Source organism: Terrapene carolina, unplaced genomic scaffold (genome assembly GCF_002925995.2).
Source record: "Terrapene carolina triunguis isolate 2854851 unplaced genomic scaffold, T_m_triunguis-2.0 Scaffold190, whole genome shotgun sequence".
Taxonomy (NCBI): Eukaryota; Metazoa; Chordata; order Testudines; family Emydidae; genus Terrapene; species Terrapene triunguis.
The window spans coordinates 2,795,246-2,817,723 of record NW_020664541.1 but is presented as its reverse complement, the minus strand read 5'-3'; the positions used below and the strand labels follow the sequence as shown (position 1 = coordinate 2,817,723).

The following is a 22,478-nucleotide window of genomic DNA, read 5'->3' as shown; positions in this document are numbered from 1 at the left end:
TCACTGCTGCTAGCAGCTTCTTGGCTGGCTCCATAGAGAGGCCAAGGAGTGAAATAAGCACAGAGAACAAACAACCCTCTAACTTTTAGAGCTGGTGCCTCTAGCACGTAGATGAGGCAGCTTTAGTTACCCCTGGGCAAAATAAACAAAGGTGGATGACAACAAAGTAATCATTAATATTATTGTGCGTATAATCTGAAGCAAGAAAATCTAAACAGTCTATCATGGCTACTACTAAGAAATACCCACATAGGGCTTTCGCCTATAGAAGAACACTCAGAAGGATCAGTAGGCAAAATCCTATAAGGCAAATTACTGGAGAGTTAGGAATGTAATGATGCCCCTGCATTTCTACAGTCAGCTAATTCGTGGGTGGAACATGCTATAGAAATGTCATTTGGCCCTGTCTCCAGGATGAAGCTAATACCTCTGATTTAAATTGAAATGCAACAGAGTAGATTTCTGGAAGGAGATCTGAAAAGTCAAACACACAGGAGGTCGGCTCAGCTTGTGGGAGGTAAACAGTGACACCAGCCAAAGTCATGTCAGCAACAGCCATATTAGCAGTATCCAGTATCTCTTAGAAGCTCTTCTGAGGAGAATATGTGAATATCATCATGCAATTGCCATTGCCTTGTCTTTCCTATCCAGCTGTGATGGGAATGTACACGATGTCAACCTTAGGAATTTTCTATCGGTTTATTGGATACATAGGATTTCACCCATATTGAAATCTGACTCTGTCTTTGAGTGAAAAATCATTTAATAAAGAGGAAAACATAGTACTCAAGTATGCAAATAACTGACAAGTCAAAAATATCCAATTTTTGAGTGTGACACCAATAATCCAAAAATCAGGCTGCCAGAAAGAACCTGCTAATTCAGAATGATCTGAAAGAAACAAAACCTCAAAAAAGAAAAAAAAAAAAAAAAATGTAAAACCACTTTCCAACACATTAGAATTCTCATCAGGACTAGCAGGATAAAAATCATGTATTTAATAGCATACCTGTTACTGATAACACCTTTAATTATAACACCAAAAAAGGTTTAAACCCAGTTTACTCTTGAACATGTATATGCTGTTTGTTTACTTTTTGCACCTGAGTTAATGTAGACAAGTGAAGCTAGACTGGTCTGTTTCACTTTCTGTGTTTAGTGAGCTTCATTTCCTATTTCTCCTACCGTACCCCCATGTTATCCATAGAGGATTTCTAACAAGGTCCTTGTGGTGGTATCTAAGCATAGTATCTATTTGCTGTGGGGTTTAGGTTTCCTGCACTGCAGAGGAATGTTTAATGGTTTTCAAAAAAGCATCTCATTTGATTTTTTTAAGCAACCTTGAAGAAAACATTTTTATTCCTATTAGTCATCATAACACACACACCCGCTCCTTTCCTCCCACAAAAACAACCAATCAACCAACCTATATTTGAGACATAAACTGTTTGATAGTGTTACTTTAAATGTTGCCAGTTACAAAATATCTGGACACGGTATGGTTAAAATTAAAATTAGAGAAAAGTTGTTGTTACCTATGCACAGGAGCATGTTTGGAAAATGCTTTTTTGCAACTTTTTGTGACGCTCTCTAGAAATCACTGCACAACTTGCACTAGCGTTGAAAAATCAATGGAAATTTCATTCCTGCAAAGCTACACATGCTTTATACAAACAACCTGCATAAAATACTTTACAAACAATTTTTAAAGAGTAATTCAGGCGTTCTGTGTCTCCACTCAGCTGGTAGGATTCTGCTGAGGTCTGTAAAAAAATTGAAGGAAGGGACCCTAAAGCTGGTGCCACACACACAACCTGCAAGAAAAACAAAAGATGCAAGATAAGAATCCACTAGGTTCCTCAGGTCAGCAAGTATTTCATAGAAGTTTCATAAGCAGGATCCCAGGAGCGCTTTCCCTCTACCCTCTGCCTGTGTTACCTATTGCAATCCATTCCCCACTCCCCACACACAAAAACACACCCACTCTACAGGGCCATTCCAAGAAAACATGCCACCATTGTAACATTTTTTCATTCTATTTGCCCTAAGTTTCCTTAATTCATACTGGATCTCCAGCTAGGGTGACTGCCTGTCCCTTATTTTAAGGGATGTCCCTTGACCATTTTAAACATTGAAGCTTATGATAATTGCATTGTAAACTTGAAGGCAGTAGAAACATACACTTGAGAGAAAATACATGTTATGCTAAGGGAAATGGCGGTTTCCCTAAAACGTCCCTTAAAATAAAGCATTGTTCCTTAGTTTTCATGTAGTTTTCCCTTATTTCCAGCCAGCAAAGGTGATCACCCTATCCCCATCTCTTCTAGCACTGCATCATTCTAGTCCAGTAGGATGACTTCTGTGCTTGTAGTTAACATGCGCATAAGTGTTTGCAGGATCAGGGCTTATGGTAGCATTTAGAGGCCTTACAATGCTATTTCGTGCTTTTCAAGCTGAAGAATCTCAAAGCATTCTATGAACCAGTCCTGACTGATTCCTATGGAAGTAAAACCCAGAGAGGGGAGTTTAAAATGTTGCATGGTTCCCTGTGTATTAATCTGTAGGGGTTGCTCTCTGTCACACTCAAAGGGGAAGGTAATTGCCGCCGCAATAAATGTGGCATTCAGCCCCTAAATCCCACAGATCTCGCAAAATCCAAAGCCAGTGCCATCTTCATGGAAGCCTTGTGCCTCTGCACTGAATCCAGGATCCCACCTCCCTCTCCAATCCAAATTTCCCACTCTCCTGCTGGCCATTGCCCCAGCATCCTTGGGGGTTGGGTGACCAGATGTCCGATTTTTAAAGGGACAATCCCATATTTAAGCCCTCCTGCAGGTGTCCCAACTTTTTCTTAAAAATGGACAAATTGTCCCATATTTTCTGTCTCTCCTGCCCCCCTCTCCCCACATCAGTACTGGCAGATCCTGCTGCTGGCCGGATCCTGGCTCGCCAGCCACTCACCCACCAGTGGTGAGTGGGGGGTCCAGTGGCTGATGATAGGGGTGGGGGTGCAAGGCTGGTGGCGGAGCGAAGATGCAGTGTGTGGCACCGGCCACTCTCCCTGCCACTGGTCCATCAGCTCAGCCCCTGCTGCGTGCCAGCTCTCGGCCAGCAGGGCCACCCCCCCATCCCATTCCCGGCTGGCACTGTCTGCGTGCTGCAAGCTGTGGTGGCTGGTGAGTGTGGGCAGGCACCAGGCGAGGGCCGGTTACGTGTTGCCTCTGCTGTCCACCCATCGGCCCTTTACGTTCTCCCCCTCTCGATGTCCTCTCCCTGCTTTGCCCCTTCACCTCCCCCCCAAGGCCTGCGGCTCCTCCATATCCCACCCCCTGGCGCATCCTGCTCCCAGCACTGTGTGGAGAACCAGCCCCAGGTCGGAGCGCTCAGCTCACCAGCAGCCTGGCAAGCAGGCTCCTTCCTTCCCCAACTGCCTCTGGCTGGGCTGGCATCCTGGGAAAGCCCAAGACCCTCGAGCCTGGGGCGCTGGCCAGGAGGAGACAAGCTCTGCATGTGCCAAAGCCATGCACAGTGCTGGCACAGGGAAGCCTCTCCGCCCCTCAGCTAAGCTCTGGAGCGGCGTGGGAGTGATTTTCAGCCTGTTTACACCCCGAACCTGCAGGCTCCACAGCAGCCCCTGGGGAAGGGGCTTAGCACCCTCTTCAAACCCACCCCTCACCCCTGCCCTGGTTCCTGCCCCCAGGGAGTGTGGGGCTGCTCCATTCCCTAGGCACCCTCCCCTGTTGAGCCACCTCTCTGGCCTGGTTCACTGAAGCCCCTGCAGTCAGATTCCCTGGGCCCTGGTGCACAATGCATCCTTTGGGCTTAACCCCTTCCTGCCCGCACTGTAGTATGGGGACCAGAGGCAGCTGGGTTATAACGGTGGCCAGCCTGGCAGTGTTAGCTGCCTTTCAACACTGTGCAGGCCGGAATGGACAAGCTGCTTCCAGCCACACATGTGGGGGTGGAGGGAAGAGAAGCTCTGCAAAGACACGGACCAGGTCATCCCTCCTCCTCCTCCCCGGCAGCTGGAAGCAGCTCCTGTCCCTTCTGTCCCGCACAGTGCTGAAAGGCTGCTGCTGGCCACATTCTGGTGTGAACCCTGGTAGGAATCTGGGGAGGGAGGGCATGTGACCCTGCGTGCCCTCTGCCCACGTGTTGCCTTGGAAAGACAGAGTGCCAGGTACCAGGAGAGGCGGGTCTGTCCCAGGGGCTCAGCCAGGCGGGTCGGGTCGGGTCGGTCGGTCACACACACACACAGTATGAGAGAGGTGTATGTGTGTGCGTGTGTGTGTGTGTGACCTCTCCCCGTGTGTGTGTGGTGGGGGGGAAGGGGAGGGGGAGGGAAGTGTGTGTGTCACCCCTCCCCATGTGAACCCTAAAGCCTTAAAGATAAGAAGGTAAATAAAAAGAATCCAACTAAACAGTATTTCTTTTTAACAGAGGCTCAGGCAACTTGATGTTAATTTGAATGTTTGTACAATTGATTGCCGCTGAACTTGCTTGAATACAAGTAATTTTACCAGGTGTCCCATATTCAGTATAGGCAAATATGGTCACCCTATTGGTGGGAACCATTAAGGCAAGAGGAATAAAGGTCAAAAATCAGATTCTTAAAATGGCCACCACCATCACCAAATAGCAGTGGCCATTTTGAAAAGCTCCCTCCCTACTGCCTCTCTTTCCTTCCACCATCCTTGCCAGCATTGGTCCCTCTTCTGATCTCTCCCACTGCCTGAATAGCTCTTGGGAACCAGGTCCTTTCCCACATACATGCCACACCCTCCTTTCCACTGTCTGACTCCCCTCCCATAGTACCTATCATGATCCAGGTTGGGATTTGCTATCTGCTGGACACCAACTGCTGCTACCAGATATCTGATGAATCCCATAAATGTGGACTCATGACATCCTTGCTTTAGAGACGGAGCAAGGAAATTCCTTTTCCTGAGAGATCCTGTCACACAGCCCAGGCTTCCCAGGGGACAATGCTATTCACAAAGGGGCCATGTGTGTATGTGTAGGGCTGTCCCCCACCTTCCCTTCCACTACATCATTGATGATTTCTGAGACCCTTTGACTGCCGAAGCAGTTGACCCTTCCAAAGGTGGGTGGTAGTGGACCCTCATCCCTTCATTACCTGATTCCCTTGCTCTCCAGGCCTAGAGACCAGTCTTCTGCACACCAAAGCCGGTGATGAAGATGTTGAGGATGACGGTGATGAAGATCAGAGCCGTGGCAACATTATTGAGCACGTTCAGGCGGTGCTGCTTTGACACATCATTCAGGTTCAGCCGAGCTGAGACACAGCACAAAACAAAGGGAGAATTGAAAACTGGCTCAAAGCCTTATGGCCTAAAGGAACCATGTCCTGGGCAGACTGCTGAACACACGTGAGGTAGTGGCAGCAAGTTGTCCCAGGGATTGGAGCTGGGAGGATGATTTTATTCATACTACAGTACAGGGTTTGTGAGTGGGGGTGGGGAGTGAGGGAGCAGAACAGTGCAAGTTAACCAAGAGGGGCCTAGTTTTCTGAAGCGCACCCACAGCTCCCAATGACGTCAATCTGACAATCAGGCCCTACATAAATAACAAGGGAGTTACCGCTGTCTATAGTCCAGGCTCATGCGCCATTGTCATTCCTCACAGCGCCAAACAGGAGCACACACAAGTGCTGAGAATGACAGGCCTTTGTTTATCAGCTGAAGGGAGGCTCCAGGCCTGATGGGGTCTGTGGAGACTTTTGCCAAGTAAGACCATGATGTCTATGCTAGAAACACTAGAGCGGCATAGCTGCCGCTGTGCTGCTGCAGCGCTGTAGTGTAGACTCTTATTACAGTGACGGAAGGGGGGGGTCTCCTGTTGCTATGGTAAATCTGCAAATTTTTCACACCCCTGAGTGACCTAGCTGGGTCAACCTAACTTTCTACATAGCCCAGCCCGGAGGTGCAAGGAAGGGCTCTTGGCATCATGGGAGGAGGCAATGGGAGGCTTTTAGACACATGATAGAGGCACTGGTGTGCTTGTCAATGAGGGTCAGGAAAGGTTTCCACAAGTGGTGAGGGCACTGAATGAGGGGCAGTAGGAGGGGAAAGGTGCTTAGGGAGAGCTGGCTCCTCGAGCTCCTCCTTCAAAGTGGGTGTGTGGAGAAGGGGGCCAGAGCAGGTGTGGGAGGCCCTGGAGATGCGTGTGCTGACAGAGCAGGCACCCTGTAGTGAGGCAGAGTGGCCTCCCTCTGAGCCTGAGGGGGAGGAACTGCCCCATGCCCCTGGTGAGCAAAGTCAAGACAGCCCTGCCCCCTGTGCTGGAAACAGAGGGGCGGGACAAGACGGGCCGTCAGCTCAGTTGCTGTACCTTGCCGCTGAACTCTGGACCAGGGACCGAGCTGTGCAGTGCCCTGCCCCTGGAGGAGACTGATTGTGGAGAGGAGTTGCTGGGATTGCCATCCTCCATTTACCCTGAGGATCCATGGACTACGGAGCCACGCCAAGGATGGGCGGTAGGAAGTAGCCATGGGGAACCAGACATTAGTCCGGTTGTGTTGCCGGGAAGAGTCAGTGTGTTTTGGTGACTTCCCCACTGACCGGGTGATGGGATCACTAACACTGTTAGGGCCCTGGGCTGGCCCTGGTGGAGCAGTGTGGGCCTGGGTATCCCTACCCCCTGCTGCTAAAACCACCCCATGGGAGGTGGCCTACTACCTTAGGCTAGCAGGCCTGTGCCCTGTTTGTGGCTTGCCCCAGCCAGGGGGCTGAAAGCCCCTAGACCGGTGGTCCTCAAACTTTTCAGGGTCACGCCCCCCCCTCTTGCCCCTGTTCGCAACCCCCCAGGCTGGGAGCAGGGCCTGCAGCTTTGGGGGGTGGGGCATGGACTGGGTAAGAAGGCTGCAGCTGCAACTGGGGGTGGGTTTGAGAGCAGGGATGTGGCCAGGGGCCAAGGCTAGGGGCAGGAGCAGAGCCACAGCCAGCCTGGAGTGGGGACTGGCAGCTGGGCCTGTGGCCGGGTGCGGAGCTGTGGCCGGGGCTGAGGCTGGAGATGGGGCCAGGCGCAGGGACAGGAGTTGGGCCATAGCTTGGGGCAGGGTTGGAGCAGAGCCGGTGGTGGGGAGGGGCTGGGTGGTGCTCCTTCCCTGCCCCCCAGGGGGGCTGGCCCGGGCCCGCTACGCTCTCCGAACGTTCCTCTGCACCCGCCTAGGGGAGTGTGCCCCACAGTTTGGGGACCTCTGCCCTAGACTGTGACTGCTGTCTGCTCCAGCCTGAAGTCTGAAGCTAAAGCTAAAGCCTGAGCCCCAGGTGTTAATTGCTGTCTACCCAAGCCAGGAGGCTTTGGCTAAAGACTGCTCATTGCTCTGCCCTGCCTAGAGGGCCAGATCTACAGACTGTGTAAATTGTCTCTTGGACTAAAGAGTCCCTGTTACTCTGCCCTGACCAGAGGGCCAGAGCCCTAGTCTGCTAATTGACTGCTTGCTGTTTGATGTTGTGAGGCAGGGTAGCCTCTGAGTCTGACAGGGAGGAGGACCACAGAACCACTACAAACCACAACAGCAAGGGGCCTCTGGGCACATGTCTAGGACCAGCTGAAACACTAGGGACCCCAGTTAACTATTGTACACACAGCACAAGGACAGATTTGGGATCAATTAAATGAGGGTTGGATAGAACCGCAGGCTGAATCATTCTGTTAGGCCACAAGCCAGGGACAGTATGGAGGGGGGCAGAGTGCAAAGATGTGGTGCAGGTCACTCTGGGGGAGTGCAACATGAAGGGGTGCAGTGTGGGGAGATGCCAGAAACAATTCCCCATCCCTAGTACAGGGGTACAGTGATGGGAAAGCAGAGGAGTGAAGGAGTGGTAAAGCTCGAGGCTAAGATGGAGAAGGAAGAAATGCATTTGCTGGTAGATTCTCTAATTTGAAGGAGAAATAATGTGGGTCTTTGCACCAGCCACCCCATTCCTCCTTCCATGACCCCGATTGCTGCTGACAGTGGAGGCAAACAGAAGCTCAGAAGATATCTTACCAATGATGATAAGAAGAATTCCAATCACCACCTGGAAGAAGAGAGAGATGCTGATGAGCGATATCAGGGTGGCATAATACTGGAATGAAACCCTCTGCTCCAGCACCGCTTTGAGTTGTGTGACATTGGCCATGAACAGCGCCACATCCAGCATGCTTTCTGCCACACTCTTCTTAGTTGCATAGTGGTTGATGTTGACTGGATTGTCCCTCCTTGAGCCAGGATTCCCCGCCTGGGTAGAAGGGAGAGTGAGAGTAAGATTCCTAAGCAGACTGGCCAGTCCATTCTGGCTTGAGTGTTAGCCCCACCAAGGGGGTAAATCTAGAAAGCTTTCAGAAGGCACATTCCATGAACCTGAAAGGCAGAAAATTTAAAACTGTTAAAGGAAACCCTTCCCCCCCCCCCCCCCCACAATTGGCCTGTGGATCTCATTGCCACAAGGTAATTGTGGAGACCACAAATTTAGCAAGATTAAAAAAAGAATTGGACATTTGTATGATTAATAAGAATAGCCAGTGTTAGTCATATGGCTTAACAAAACCCAGGAGTTATGAAAGAAGGGATATTTAACCCTCATTCTTCAAGGCACAAAGCAACCTTACATTAATGGGGGATTAGGGAACAATATTCCCCCATGGACAAGGTACTCTAGGTCTGCCTACAGCAGGGTTCTTACACACCTTCCTCTGAAGCATCTGGTGCTGGCTGCTGTCAGAGACAGGATACCAGACTTGATGGACTATGGGTCTGATCCAGTCTGGCAATTCCTATGTTCCTACTCTTGAAACAATTACACTCCACTCATCCGAACTGTCAGCTGTTTTAAAACACAGACACACAAGGTCTGTAGATGTATGTCAGCCTCTGCAGGGAGCAGAAGAGGCACGGAGTGATGGGTACACTTGTAAATATACCAGATACTAGCCAAGCTCAGTCAGAGAAACTGGGACTTGCAGTCTGTGAGTTGCAGCTTTGTAGTGGACATGAAGGCAGCTGTGGGATGATGCATTTTAGGGCTTTCTGGGCCACATTCGGCCTGCAGATTGCACCTTTGGCTACCCCTGACTTAATAAAGAGTACAGAGGAGAAGAGCCAGCTACTACTACACCCAATCAGCTCCTTCTTCTCCCTTGCCTTTGTCAGCCATCCTGACTGAATTCTGAGTTCTGCAGCTTGTTTAGACTCATTGCCCTGACTCAAATGGCCATTGGCCCGGGAGAGTGCGAGAGACAAGCAGGGGCGGAGAAGAAGATGATGATCTTTAACTAAATATTCACTGGGAGCATGGTGACATGGTAGCAAATCTCAATTGAAGGAAAGAGCCAAGATCTTGAAGGATCGGAATAGATCAGCAGAACACCATAGCAGAGTAAAGGAAAGACATAACTAGTTGAAATCTGTAGCATGCTGGGCTGCAGTTCTGGAAAACACAGGCTGTTTCTCACCCATATCCACCAGAGCCTTTAGAAAGCTGGAAAATCAGCCACCTCATGATTTTCTGACTACGTGGCCTTTACTGAACTCCCCGTTTTGAGTTTACCACCTTATCTGAGCTTTTCCTCGTAGGCTTTCCCATTAGCTGGCCCTTTAAGTCTATGGGAGAGAACCAGCTGCAGCCTGAAGGTGATCATTTAGCTCCCTGGGCTGTAGGCTGTTGATCCCTCTCTCCTGGCAGGAGAGTACTCTTGTGACACAATAGGATATGTCTGTATCAAATTATGAGCTCTTTTTGTAGAGATGTTGACAGCTAGGCTAACCTTGTCTGAGGGCAACCTATTGTACTGTGTTCCAGCCAGTGGCCCGGCTCAGGAGAATTGTTTAACACCTCATTGAAGAACTACACTAAGAGCCATCACACAGCAAGCTAGGGCCACTGATTTTGTTTGTCTCTCAATTATTGACCCACTCCCAGGAAGCAATGGTTTTTCTACATGAGCCCACATGGGGTGGGAACACAGACCTGACTGCTGGATCTGTAACTACACCATCTGTCCACATGGCTCAGAGACAGAGGCTCTATTTAAGAGCAGGGGTCTTCTGCTCTGTGCAGGCAGAGGGGGCCACATTGAAGTACTGGCAGGAGGGACTCCGTGCATGCCGAAACACTGCTGACCCTTGGACTCAAAAGAAGGGGTGAGCTCAGACTAGTGGAGGGTGCATCTGAGAACTCTTGTTATGTCTAATGTTCTGTAACTCTCAAGTGCTTTAAGATTAAAGACTGTGGTTAAGAAATTCCTTTGCTAAGCCTGTGTTCCTTGCTTTCATGCCGCTTTGTTTCCAGAGGGGTTACACTAGAAGCCCAGAGAGCCCACAGCCTAGGTGGAGCTTTGTGGGAGCATGTGTAAGTGAACGGGGAGCTCAGGAGAGACACTGCTTTCAAGGTCTAAGGCAGCTGGACAGTGGCATCCCATGTCCAAGGAAAGGCGTCTGACAAGCGGTCGGAGCCGGGGGGGATGCCCTGGAGTCCCAGAGCTAGAAAGAGTGACTAGACTCTACCTGTATCTAGCAACAGAGGTTTCTGTGGCACCTTTAAGACTAACAGATGTATTGGAGCATAAGCTTTCGTGGGTGAATGCCCACTTCGTCAGACGCATGTAACCACTTTGTCAGAATGCCCACATCTGACGAAGTGGGTATTCACCCACAAAAGCTTATGCTCCAATACATCTGTTAGTCTTAAAGGTGCCACAGGACCCTCTGTTGCTTTTTACAGATCCAGACTAACACGACTACCCCTCTGATACTTGATACCTGTATCTAGTTGAGCTGGAATCATGTGGGACCCAGCGAGTGGGTACACTCACAACAAATTGGTGGCCATACAGTGGGGTATTGAGCCAGAGTAAAGCAACTGTATTTTGTTCCATTTATATGGTTTTCTCCTGTGTTTTTTTTCCCCATTCTCGAGGAGGCAGCACATCATCCCAGTGGGATAACACTAGGCATTGATAGCTTCTTTGTGTAATGATGAGTGAAGGATGTGAGAACAACGAAGCTAAGCAAACAAGACAGTGCTTCTGTCAAACAAGTGACTGGCACAAGTAGGCTTAGACATCTGATCTCAGTCACTTACCCAGAGACAAATAAAGCAAATTGGTTGGGTTTTTTTTTCTTCAAATTAAAACATTTCCTTTTTTAATCTGGTGCTGAACCCTTTAGCTTGAGTGAGAAATCATAGAAATGTAAGGCTGGAAGGGACCTCAAGACCAGCCCCCTGTGCTTACGCATGACCAAGTAAACCTAGAAGACCATCCCTGACAGGTTCTGGTCTAACCAGTTCTTAAAAATCTCAAATGACAGGGATTCCTCAACCTCCCTTGGATTCCAGTGCCTAACTATCCTTACAGTTAGAAAGTTTTTTAATATCTTACCTGACTACAGATTATTCCCTGACTACAGATTATTCATAGATTCATAGATTCTAGGACTGGAAAGGACCTCGAGAGGTCATCGAGTCCAGTCCCCTGCCCGCATGGCAGGACCAAATACTGTCTAGACCATCCCTGATAGACATTTATCATTAAATCATTATCAATTAAGCCAGTTACTTCTTGTTCTACCTTCAATGGACAAGGAGAACAATTGATCACTGTCCTCTTTATAACAGCCCTTAACATATTTGAAGACTGTTATCAGGTTTTTCCTCACTCTTTTCCCCAAGACTAAACATGGTCAGTTTTTGTAACTTTTCCTTGTAAGTCAGGTTTTCTAAATTTATTGTTTTTGTTGCTCTCCTCTAGACTTTCTCCAGTTTGTCCACATCTTTCTTAAGGTGTGGCATCCAGAACTGGACACAGTACTCCAGCTGAGACCCACCAGTGCCGAGTAGAGCAGACAATTACTTCCTGGGTCTTACATACGACACTCCTATTAATACGTCCGAGAATGATTTTAACCTTTTTTGCAATGGCATCGCATTATTGACTCATATTCAATTTGTGATTCACCATAACCCCCAGATCCTTTTTAACAGCACTACTGTGTAGACACTTATGCCCCATTTTGTATTTGTGCATTTGATTTTTTTTCTTCCTAAATGTTGCATGTTGCACTTGTCTGTATTGAATTGCATCTTGTTTATTTCAGACCAGTCCTCCAATTTGTCAAGATGTAACCATGCCTTTGGGGGGGGGGGGGTCACAACTGAGAATACCAAATTCAGGACAAAATAGGGCAGATACACCCCAAAACTGGAGGTTATTCACCCATGAGATATACCATGCCAGCAACAAAAGTAAACTTCTATTTCACCACTCTGGCTAATAAGAAGTCAGAAAAGCAGTTTCCTTAGGCATTCCAGTCCTTGTATCACCACCAAAAACATTGGATTTAAAGATGAGTGGTTCTTTAAAACCAGTCTCATCAAACAAAAGGTTCTTCTGATCCCAAAGGGCCAGCCACACGCCCAGGTCACTATATAGCTCAGATCTTACCCAAAAATCACACTGTTGCCAATCCTTTGGTATCTAAAGGTTTATTTATAAAAAGAAAAAAGAAAGGTGAGAGTTAAAGTTGGTTAAAGGAATCAAATACATACAATAATTGCCAAGTTCTTGGATCAGGTTTGTAGCAGTGATGGAATAAACTGCAGGCTTAAGTCAAGTCTCTGGTTGCTTCCAAATCATTGGAAGGTCCTCAATCCCGTGGGTAGAAAGCTCCTATTAGTATAAGTCTATAGTCCAGAGGTTTGAGCAGGAAAGAGGCAAAATGGAGGTGTTTCTATGGCCTTTATAGCTTTTGCCATGTAGAGGGAAACCTATTGTTTCAAACAAAGCCCTCAGCACAGCTAGTGAAAAATCACAGGTGACAAGATGGTGTTTGGAGTCATATGGGCAAGTCACACGTCCATGCACAATTTTGCTTAGTCATAGCAGGAAGCCATTACCTATACTTCAGATGGAACGTCCACAGGAAAGTCCATTTAGTGTAGATGGGTATCTCCACTGGTCAATTATGAGTTAAGTGTCCCTTGATGAGCCACTTAATTTGAATAGTCCCTTCAAGATGTGTTCACTAACTACCTTGTGGGTGTTACTCCAGGAACAAACATTTGAAATCCAGGTATAGAGCCAATACTCATAGCTTCAAGTACAAAAATGATACATGCATACAAATAGCATAATCATATTCAGCAAATCATACCATTTCCATAGACACCTTACTTTACAACCTTTGTACAAGATTTGTTGCAAATATATAACAATGGTTGAAACAATGATCTACATGGTCATATTTTATAAAGTCACACAATGCCACTTAAATTCTAATCCTATCTTCCAAAGTGCTTGCAACCCCTCCCAACTTGGTGTCATTCACAAACTTTATAAGCATACTCTCCACTCCATTATCCAAATCGTTAATTAAAATAATGCATGGTACCAGACCCAGGACAGACCCCCACAGGACCTCACTAGATAATGTCCAGTTTGACAGTGAACCAATTACTCTTTGAATATGGTCTTTCAACCAATTTTCCACCCACCCAGTAATTTCATCTAGACACATTTCCCTAGTTTGCTTATGAGACTGTTATGTGGGACTGTGCCAAAAGCCTTTCTAAAATAAAGATATTTAACGGCTACAGTTCCCCTATTCACTAGGCCAGTAACCCTATCAAAGAAGGAAATTAGGTTGGTTTGAAATGATATGTTCTTGATACATCCATGTTGGCTATTTGTTATAACCCTATTATCTTTTAGGTGCTTCCAAACTGATTGTTTAATAATTTGTTCCAGTATCTTTCCAGGTATTGAAGTTAAGCTGATGGGTCTATAGTTCCCTGGGTCCTCTTTCATCCCCTTTTTTAAATGGCTGTGACTAACATGGTGCAGTATGAAAAGGTGATGAGCTGTATGTGTTTGGAATGGGCATAAAATACAAACAAGCAACTTTTTTCTGTCTCACTGGGACCAAAGACAGGGCTACATCTCTCATGGGTGCACACACTCACTCAATGCCAAAGGTCTGGCTTGTCCAATCAGTGCTTCCTCTTCTGGGTCTGTGGCATTGTTTACTGAGGTTCTTTTAGCCCTGGCTTAGCTCTTGTCACTGCAGTGTAACCAAAATGGTTACACTTGCATGCCAAAAGTTAGGCACTGATAGCTATCTTCAGGCAACTAAATAAATGACCTGATTGTTCAGAGGTGCTGAGCACCCCGAGCTCCCATTGACTTCAGAAATTCCGTGCATTCACGTTTTGGCCTTTATAGAGGATTCTTCCCATTACAACAGTAATACCAAACTTCCCTATAAACATTTGGAAGCAACGTTACATTTGCTCCCAGGATAAAGACAGCCCTGGAGTCAGGGCCGGCTCCAGGCACCAGCCCACCAAGCTTGTGCTTGGGGCGGCACCTGGAGGGGGGCGGCGCGGCGCTCCGGCCGCCGGGGAGAGCGGGGCCACAGCCGGGCTTGCTGCCCTGCCCCCTGCGCTCTGGCCACCAGGGGGAGAGCCGAGCCCCAGCCGGGGCTCGCCGCCCTCTCGCCACCCTGCCCCCGGCGCTCTGGCCGCCGGGGGGAGAGCCGAGCCCCCGCCGGGGCTCACCGCCCTCCTCCCAGGGCTCCGGCCGCCCTCCTCCCCGGCGCCCTCCCGCCGGGGCGGCTGGAGGCTTTTTTGCCTGGGGCGGCAAAAAAGACAGAGCCGGCCCTGCCTGGAGTGACTTCAAGGTTGTCCCTTTACTCTGGGATTGCTGACAATATGAGCCTTATTAAAGCCAGCAGCCCCCTGAGATAAAGCAAAGCCAAGTACACACAAGAGGGTTCATTGATGTATTTTAGATGTTGACTGGAAAGAACTGAGCCCTTGTCCCATCTTGAAATTATTCATTCTCCTGTAGCGTAGGGAACTCCACTTTTCTCCCTCCATGTTGTCAGGGAAGAGAATTCACTGTAGTGCAATCAGACACCAGGCACTGTCCTGAAGCTGGGCTGTATGTAATAATGTATAGCAATGACCAGTATGAGGCAAACCTCAACTGAAAATGCATCACAAAGATGGACAAGTATAATTATCCTTCTTTTACAGACAGGGAAACTGAGCCACAGAGATGTAAAGTCGTAGAGTTTAATGGTAGAGGGGAACACCAGATCATGTAGTCTGACTTCCTGTATATCACAGGCCACCAGAGACTTGCCAAACATCATAGAACAAGTTGAGCTGGAGAGAGAACCCAGGTCCCCTGAGTCCCAGTCCTATTTGTTGAATAATACTGCTTTCCATATTAAGCAAACCTCTTGCCCGTGACACTACTATCCTTAGTGCAAAACTCGCTGTGATCTTGGACAAATTCCCCTTATTTTCCCTTTCTTGTAAATATGACACAATGATATTATTTATTAAAGTGATAGACTTGGGTTGCTTGGGTCCAATGTTTAGGTTTTGTGTAAAAAAAAAAAAAGGTTGTACAAAACCTCATTCTTTCATTTAAAACAAATGCATTTTAAAATGTAGGTTTGATTAACTTCTTTTTATTGATGGTGTTAGAAATGAGAGTAGGGAAATGGGGGTGGGTGGGTTTAAGTTATGATTTTTTTAGTTGAGCGTGTGTGTACTGTAGCAAACTATGAAGTCGCAGTGACAGTATATTCTCAATATGGCCACAAGAGGGTGCACCAAACTGCCTCTGCTTACTACTGTACTGAGTCACATAGGCCAACTCCATTGCAAGAAAGGCTAGTAGAAAAATGTCTATTGAAACTGTTTTTCAAAGGAATATGAGGGTTTTGATTAAACACATTTTTTTTGTAAAAAATATCTGCTTTTCATGAAGACTTAATTTTTTTGTCAAAATATTTTGGCCAAAAACTTTCTGGTTTTCAGCCAAAAACTTGAAAATGTACATAGAAAATTTCAGCAGAAGCAAAAGTTTTCTTTGTTGAAAATTTCCATGAGAAGGAACAATTTTTCGGGACCAGCTATTATTGCAGGTCTGTTTTTTATTACACTCGTGAGGAGAGACTAAAAGAGACACTGGAACAGCATGAGACAGAAAAAGAAAGATGTGAATGATAATCTTCTTCACGAGAGTTTGCCGGCAGAGAGAGTGTCTAGGGAGACACTATATTATTGAGCATCAGTTCCAAAGGAGCTGCTGTGGAATGCCAAATAAACCACACAGAGAGAAAGAGAGAGAGAGAGGTAATGCACACACAGGGAAAGGAGTAGAGACATGCATTTCACTCATAGATCCTGGCAGATAAACATCTAAATTCAGATGAACACATATCAGCAAACATATGAAAACATGCATAGAGAACACCACACACACAAATATTTGGCACTTCCATAGCATTTTGCTGCTGACAATTTAAAATATTTTGTAAACACTTATTGATCAAGCTAAAAAAATAATAATAACCTTGAAACATACGAAAGTATCCTTATCTCCATTTTACAGAAATGAAGAAATTGATGCAGGGATTAAAGGCCACATTTTCAAATACCCTCTCTATTTTTAGGTGCCCTATTTTAGACACTTATGACCTGATTTTCAGAGATGCTTAGCACCTGCAGCTCCAGACCATTTCATCTGGTGTTGGGGGTGTTCAGTAATTCTGAATATCGACTCCAAAGTGAGTCAAGTTTGGGTACTGAAAATAAGAAGCCACTTTAAAAAATGTTGACCTGAATAACATGCCTAAATACGCACAGGGTCAGTGATAGTATTGGGAACAAAATCTGGATACACCTGATTCCCCCCCTCTACTCTAGCCAGTAGACTATGCTCCCCCCTCATCCATTTTCTAACCACTAAACCATGTTCCTCTCTGTGACGGGATAGTCTGTCTCCTTAAGGGTAGTGGGGCATAGCAGTCAGCCCACCCTGTCCTGTGGTGTGGCCCTTTAAGATTTTGTGGAGTCTGATATATAAAAGGACCTAGGAGATATCAAATAGACAAGACAGAGGTAATATCTTTATTGGATCAACTTCTGCTGGCAGATGAGACAAGCTTTCGAGCTACACAGAGCTCTTGTTCAGGTACAGAAAAATGGAAAAAGACAAAAATAGTTATTGGTAGAGAGGAAGCAGTCGTGGGAATAAATAGTGTTTGGAAGGAAATCCCATTGCTGTTTCTTTAAGGGCTGGGGACCAGAAGCCTGGCAGAAGTGAGCTGGGCAAGGTTCCCTTCTCTCTCAGCCAGTTGGGATAAGCCTTGGGAAAGGGCGCTGCATATATGCTGTCTCTTCCCTTGTAACAGAAAGAGGTCTGCCTGGTAAACTCTCTGAGCCTGAGGACTAATTGGAAAAGAGAGGCCAGCTGAAGGAGAAGCTAGGTAAGGCCCTACAGCTGGCTTAATTTACAACTTCAGCTCCAGGAAAGAAAGCTGGTGGACTTTTGCCTTAGGGAGAAACAGAGGGATTGGCTGAATTACAACTCCAGCTCCAGGAGGAGAGTTGATGGGGGACTCCTGTCTTAATGAGGGATACCAGAAGGACTGTTTGAAATACTGCCCAGCTGTTGCCAGAGAGGACACAGAACTGCTGGGAACTGCTTTGAGGAAGCTCCTGAGTAACTGGTTGGGGGAAAAAGTGCCAATGAGCCACAAATACCAGGTTGGGAATAGGGGAGTTACCAGACCTGTGGAAGATGCTGACAAACAGGAAAAGGTAGGAGCAGTGGAGAGAAGTGATGAGGGATTGAAGGATCAGCCCTTGGCTGCCTTTGGAACCCAGAGGAGTGGGTGGGTGGGCAGGCGGGCCTGGTTCCCCCTACCTCTCCTCCAGACCAAGAGGAAAAGGAAGTACAGGACAAAGGCCAAGAATGATGAGCCCCAGCTGGGGACCAAGGACCTGGCATGCAGGCCTCTAGACTCTGAGTTTTCCTATTTTGGACTTTCCTGTTAACTAGAAAGGGACGGGACAGTGAGGTGACAGGGCTGGAGGGCTAGGCTACGGAAGCTCCACTGTTGCAGAACAGGAGCATGGACAAAGTGGTGCTAAAGTAACCACTACCATGCCATGACCTGGTACAAAGAGATGCTCTGAAGGTGAACATGCTCTGTGACAGCCCCCTCATCAAAGATATATATGCCAGCGTACATGTGCTGGGACATGGATAGATATGTAGAAAGGGTGACATGCATGGTCCTGGATTATTAGGCATATACAAGGGCATGTACATACAGAGCAGTATGGACAATGATTAAAATGTGTAGATTATAAATCCCTTTATGTAGGGATTGTACAAAACCCAGAGATAGGCACAAAACAAACATATTGGCAATGTTCAGCAGATAAAAGTAATAATAAACCCTGCCATGCAGGCTACGAGCAAAAGGTGAATTGAGTCTTCAGGGCCCATTCCCTCCTTTGCCTCTCTGCTGAGGCTTCCAGCAAGGAGGTCAATTGTAGTGGTTGGTTTTTGTAATATGACCACCTGTTCTGCTCACTAGGGGTCTGATCCAAAGCCCATTGACGTCAATGGAAACACTCCCATTGACTTCAGTGGGCATTGGATCAGGCCCAGGAATCAGGACAGAGATACCTTTTTGGTATGTAAAGCCCCTGGAGGGCCTTAATCACGAACTCCTCTCAGAGAGTTCATGTATCCCAGTGATGACAAGAGGTGCAGCCGTCCTGGAGTCAGAGCAGCACCTAAATGTGAAGGAGTGGTCTTAGTAACCAGACGCTCAAAAGAGAATTCTGAAACCAGAAAGGAACTTTCCAGCAAGCTGATAGCAGCCTGAGGGGTTAGAGCCAGCTCCTCTTCTGGAATGGAAGGTCAGGCAAGTGGCCAGCTGAGATGCCTATTTTTCTACTAAACCCTGTTCAGTTTGTCTCACGCTCAAACCCCATTAATTTGTCTTATTCACCTGTTATGTCCTGTCTGGCACTTAGACTGTAAACTCTCTGGGACAGGGAATGCCGTCTTCCTCTCTGTTCCGCACCTAGCACAATAGACCCTCCTCCTTGATTGGAGTTCCTAAGTACTACTGTAATATTTAAAAATGGGTCAAATTCTCAGCCAGTGTGCCAGCCGGGTGAAATCGATGGATCCTCCCTGATTTATACCAGCTGAGAGTCTGCCCAATAGCTCATCTGATTATCTCTTACTGTACTGAAGATATCCAGGAACAGAAGATTAAAATGGAAACCTAACACCACACAAAGATAAGGAATTTAGCCTTTAAAATCTTCAGGGTAATGTCTGGAAAGGAATATTTAAACCCAGGCTGTCTCCTGGCTGTGGCTCGCAGAAGGGACCTCTGACTAGTTGGAACTCAGAAGAGCGGCCTGGGTGAGTAATGAAGTAACATAGCTGCACGTAGACTCACACTCCTCCTCTTGCCCTTGCCCTCCGGCTGACACTGCAACAGGATTCCACTTCCCAGCTGTCTGGCTGGGTGCTCACAGCCTGCAGAGACCTGCTTGTTGGCTCAAATGTGTGCTCTGCCTCTCTCCCAACTCCTCTTGTCTTTTTGTCTCAGTATCTGGCTTGCCCCATCAGCTTCCCTTTCTCTCCTCGATCTAGCATCACCTTCCCTTGCTTGCTTCCTCACTCCCCCTTTTCTCTTTCACCTCTCCTTCCACTGAGATCTGCCTTTCTCTTGTGCAGATCCATCCCCCGTTTTATTCCCCCCTGCCTCGTGTCCATAGGTGCTCCTTCTTTCGTCCTCACACATAATGGCACTCTGCACTGCTGTGTTAGGATGTTCTCAGATCCATTCAAATCTCAGCTGCCATTATGGCTTTCTGTGCTACAGAGCAACATAAATAATGTATCCCTTAAATAACTGTCCTATCAAATAAATAAATAAATATCTATATATCCATCCTCCTAGTTAAGTGTATTTACGATACTGAATTGAAGATGTCCAGGAATCAACTGGCAGGCAGCGGGATTGAGCTGCTATTAGAAGAAAGATAACTTTCCTCCCTAGGTTGTCAGGATGCTTTGAGGGGGGTGCTGGTGGGGGAGCCGATTTCCATCATTCAGAGGAATTGATTAACTTGAAATCCAAGAACAGCATGGCCCCAGCAATCACCACTTGCTGATGGGGGAGGGGGGCTGGTTGATGAACAGAAGTAGTTGCGTGGAGAAGGAACCCCTTTTAATATGCGGCACACTGGGAGTGCACTGAAAAGGATTAGCTAGAAACTGGAACAACTGTTAAAGCCAGGATGTACAGGCTAGACACTCCAGTAACTCCTGTTTAGCACCCGAGGTAGATTTATCCTAGTGCTTGAGAAAGCAAGTAGAAACTAAAACCAGCCATCCAGCTTTGCATGAGAAATGTAAAAGTAGGTTAGCAGAGAAAATGAGCCTATACAACGATGAAGAGCAGCCGGGAGGCACAACAGTAACTATTGCATTGTGCTTACGAAGCTAAAAAGGTAAAGATGAATAAATCCCCAGGCCTGACTAGCTGATGTTCTGAAATATTCAGAGAAGCTGGGTCTGGGCTGCATAGATTGAAGACAGAATCAAAGGTGAAGTGTGTTCATGCCCATCATTTTAGTTACACCCACTGGCTAGCGTCTGTCTATCTGAAGTTTGGGGTGACTGCTGCTTGGGGTCAGATCTATTTCTGATATTGAGAGAACACTGAGCTGCTGGTGGCTACTTCATTAGTTTGCTAAGCTATATTGAGACAACGTGATGGATAGGGTACTGGGCTTCAAGTCGGGAGGTCTGGGTTTATTCTTGTCTCTGTCACTTACTTGCTGTGGGACCTCGGACATGTCAATTTACTGCTCTGTGCCTCAGTTTCCCTACTTGTCAAATGAAGTTAATGGGAATGGCTCACCTTTGTGAAGCCCTGTGAAATGTATGGCTAAGAAGTGCCAAGTATTACTTCTATGTACTACATAATGGACCAAACAATCTCTGACTTAAGTGCATTGAAGTCAGGAAAGTTACACAGGTGATTGATTTAGTCCTATGGATAAAAGGATCTTTGGATCTAAAAGGCCAGATCTACTCACTTCAGTGGAGCTATATCAACTTACACCAGCTGAGGAGCTGGCCCTGTGTCATTTAAAAGCAAAAAACAGGTGCTGTTGCCCATCTAGACTTTAATAAACCCTTGAACAATATACAAATGGTTGGTGTGGGGGTGGGATTGTTTGGGGCTTTTTGTTAGATATTGAATAAAGACAGCAAACTGGTTAAATGGGCAGGTAATTATAATTATCAATGAGTGGTAGTGTAGGGAAGCCCACAGTGGTCTGCTTCTTTTCAGTGTGGTATTTAATAAGTTGTGCCTGCAGAGTGGCAGGAAAAAATGGAAATGTTATTAGCTTAAGCAACAGAATGGATTGTTTTTGGAAAGAGAGATTTAAACACATTAGGGGAGTGGTCTAGCAAATGCCTACCACATTTATGTGAGAAAATGCACAGTGCTGCACAGTAATGACTTTTCAACTAAGTTAGTATTAAAGCCTTCCATTAAACCCGCCTGTTTGAGGGCCTGTCTCTGTTTCTAGATGTTCTGCTGTAGCAATAGTTATTGAAACAGTCGTGTCAAGACTGGAACTGCTGATCTTTCCATAAGGTAGTCTGGAAAGGACAAGAAACACCATGCTTAGCAGGAGGCACAATTCTCCAGTGTGTCCACGTGAACACCTCCAGCTACCCCAGAGTACATCTGAAACATCCTTCTGAGCAAGGCTCAAGACTTTGCTTGGTTTTGTCCTTACATTGCTGAGTTTATGTTGCTTTTTGTGGGGTCAGCTTATTGCACTTATGGGTACGTTCTGTTTATTGTCTGAGCTAGGGTATTGCACCTATTCTGGGATTTATTTTGGCAAGCTGCCCATTTATTGATAACATTTTTAGTGGGGTTTTTTTGTATGAGTGGAAGGTTGGCCTTGAGGTTAAGGCATTGGACTGAGACTGGAGAAATCTGGGATATATTGTGAACTATCATACAATTCCTGCACGACATTGGGCAAGTCACTTAAATTCTGCACCTCAGCCCCTCATCTGTAAAAGGGGATAATATTACTTTTGTTTATCTTGTCCATCTAAATCAAGAGCTTTTTCAGGACAGGAAATGTCTCCTACTTTATGTATGTACAGCATCTTGCAGAGCAGGGGCCTGGTCTCAGTTGTAGCCTTAGATAATAAGGTGCAGATGAGATTGGAGGAATAGGCTTCTAAAAGTTTTCCTTTCCTGTTAATAGGGATTACTACTTTACCCACACGCAGCACTCATCATCCAAGGAGCTCAAAGCCTTTCCCATGTGACCATTATCCCCTCTTCTGCAGATGAGGAAACAAAGGAGCAGAGAGGTACGGTGACAGATTGTGGCAACTGGGAGTAGAACCCCGGCTTCCTGCCTCCCAGGGCCGGCTCTGGCTTTTTCGCCGCCCCAGGCGGCAAAGCCTCAGGCCGCCCCCCTCCCGCGGGGGGGGCGGCCGGAGCCCCGGGGGGAGGGCAGCGAGCCCCGGCGGGGGCTCGGCTTCCCCCCCCCGGCGGCCAGAGCGCCGGGGGCAGGGCAGCGAGCCCCTACTAGGGCTCG

The 22,478-nt window shown here is 47.1% G+C and overlaps 1 protein-coding gene across 1 annotated transcript in view; it reads right to left on the bottom strand.

Moving 5' to 3' along the window:
• Positions 1–983: 983 nt before the first annotated feature.
• The window catches only part of NINJ2 (ninjurin 2), a 71,587-nt gene continuing 50,092 nt past the window's right edge, over positions 984–22,478 (bottom strand). The window contains exons 2-4 of the mRNA XM_024204511.1: positions 8,015–8,246; positions 5,138–5,296; positions 984–1,814 (exon numbers count right to left, since the gene is read on the bottom strand). Coding sequence (XP_024060279.1) covers positions 5,160–5,296; positions 8,015–8,246 — 369 coding nt within the window. The 3' untranslated portion in view covers positions 984–1,814; positions 5,138–5,159. The remainder of the gene's footprint in view (positions 1,815–5,137; positions 5,297–8,014; positions 8,247–22,478) is intronic.